This window comes from Brassica oleracea, unplaced genomic scaffold (genome assembly GCF_000695525.1).
Source record: "Brassica oleracea var. oleracea cultivar TO1000 unplaced genomic scaffold, BOL UnpScaffold01892, whole genome shotgun sequence".
Taxonomy (NCBI): Eukaryota; Viridiplantae; Streptophyta; class Magnoliopsida; order Brassicales; family Brassicaceae; genus Brassica; species Brassica oleracea.
In genome coordinates, this window is record NW_013618423.1 from 2,527 (window position 1) to 3,941 (window position 1,415).

General features: G+C 52.0%; 1 protein-coding gene across 1 annotated transcript; it reads right to left on the bottom strand.

Moving 5' to 3' along the window:
* Window positions 1-511: 511 nt before the first annotated feature.
* Window positions 512-1,345, bottom strand: LOC106321528. The gene has a single exon (XM_013759787.1). The coding sequence runs from the start codon at window positions 1,343-1,345 to the stop codon at window positions 512-514; it is 834 nt and encodes a 277-aa protein (XP_013615241.1).
* Window positions 1,346-1,415: the final 70 nt, after the last annotated feature.

A 1,415-nucleotide genomic window follows, 5' to 3' on the forward strand; every position in this document is an offset into this window, starting at 1 on the left:
TTCTGCGGGAGCCATAGCCTCGACACCGTATGTGAGAGAGAAAGGTGTCGATTTGGTCGACCCTCGTGGTGTTGTGCGGTGGCTCCATAGAACTCCGTCGAGTTCATCGGCCCAATGACCCTTTTTTAGGTCTAATCGTTTTTTAATGCCGTCGATGATGAGCTTGTTGGAGGACTCTGCTTGGCCATTTCCCTGTGGGTAACGAGGGGTAGAGGGGCTCAAACGAATGTTCCATCTGCTGCAAAACTCCTTGAAGTTGCCCGACATGAACTGTGATCCATTATCGGTAACGATCTCATACGGTAGACTGTGGCGGCAGATGATGTTTTTCCAGATGAACCCGCGGACTTCTTTGTCGGTGACTTGAGCGTAGGCTTCAGCTTCGATCCATTTGGTGAAGTAATCAGTGAGGACGAGAATGAAACGCCGCTGGCGGGAGCATGGAAGAGGTCCTATGATATCCATTGCCCATCGCATGAATGGGTACGGTGCGACTGTCGTTCGTAACATTTCAGTTGGACAATGGATGCTTGGTGCATGTCGTTGGCACTTGTCGCAGCTTCTGGCGTAGGACTCGTAATCTGCGTTCATCGTCGGCTAGAAAAAGCCCAGGCTTCTCACTTTGATTGCTAATGCGCGTCCGCCCGAATGGTTTCCTCCAGCGCCTTCCTGTGTTTCGGCCATAACCCTGACCGTTTCTTCGAGGTCCTATGATATCCATTGCCCATCGCATGAATGGGTACGGTGCGACTGTCGTTCGTAACATTTCAGTTGGACAATGGATGCTTGGTGCGTGCCGTTGGCACTTGTCGCAGCTTCTGGCGTAGGACTCGCAATCTGCGTTCATCGTCGGCCAGAAAAAACCCAGGCTTCTCACTTTGATTGCTAATGCGCGTCCGCCCGAATGGTTACCTCCGGCGCCTTCGTGTGTTTCGACCACAACCCTGACCGCTTCTTCGCCGTGGATACATTTGAGTAGTACTTTACTCACAGTCCATCGATGGAGTTCGTTGTCTAGGACAACATAATGGGCACTGCGCGTTTTTAGTCGGCGGGCTGCCCATTTCTCGGTTGACTCAGTTCGCATGTCGGGGCCGAACTCATCAGTAACGAGAGTGTCGGTTTCGGTGACTGGGGCTATGATGGCGGTTTGGTCCGTCGAGATATTGATGCTCGGCTTCTCAATGCGGTGTATTGGAATAGTTCGTTTAACTTGGTCATGAAGCTTGCTTCCAAGGGCTGCAAGGGCGTCGGCGCAGACGTTTTCTCCTCTGGGAACTTTGACGAGTTCGAAGAAGTCGAACTTTGCGGCTAATCCATGTACTATCTTGAGGTAGGCATCCATCCAATCGTTGCGGGCGTCGTAGTCACTGTTGGACCCGAATATGACCCTCAGGTGAGGTACCGATAAGCGT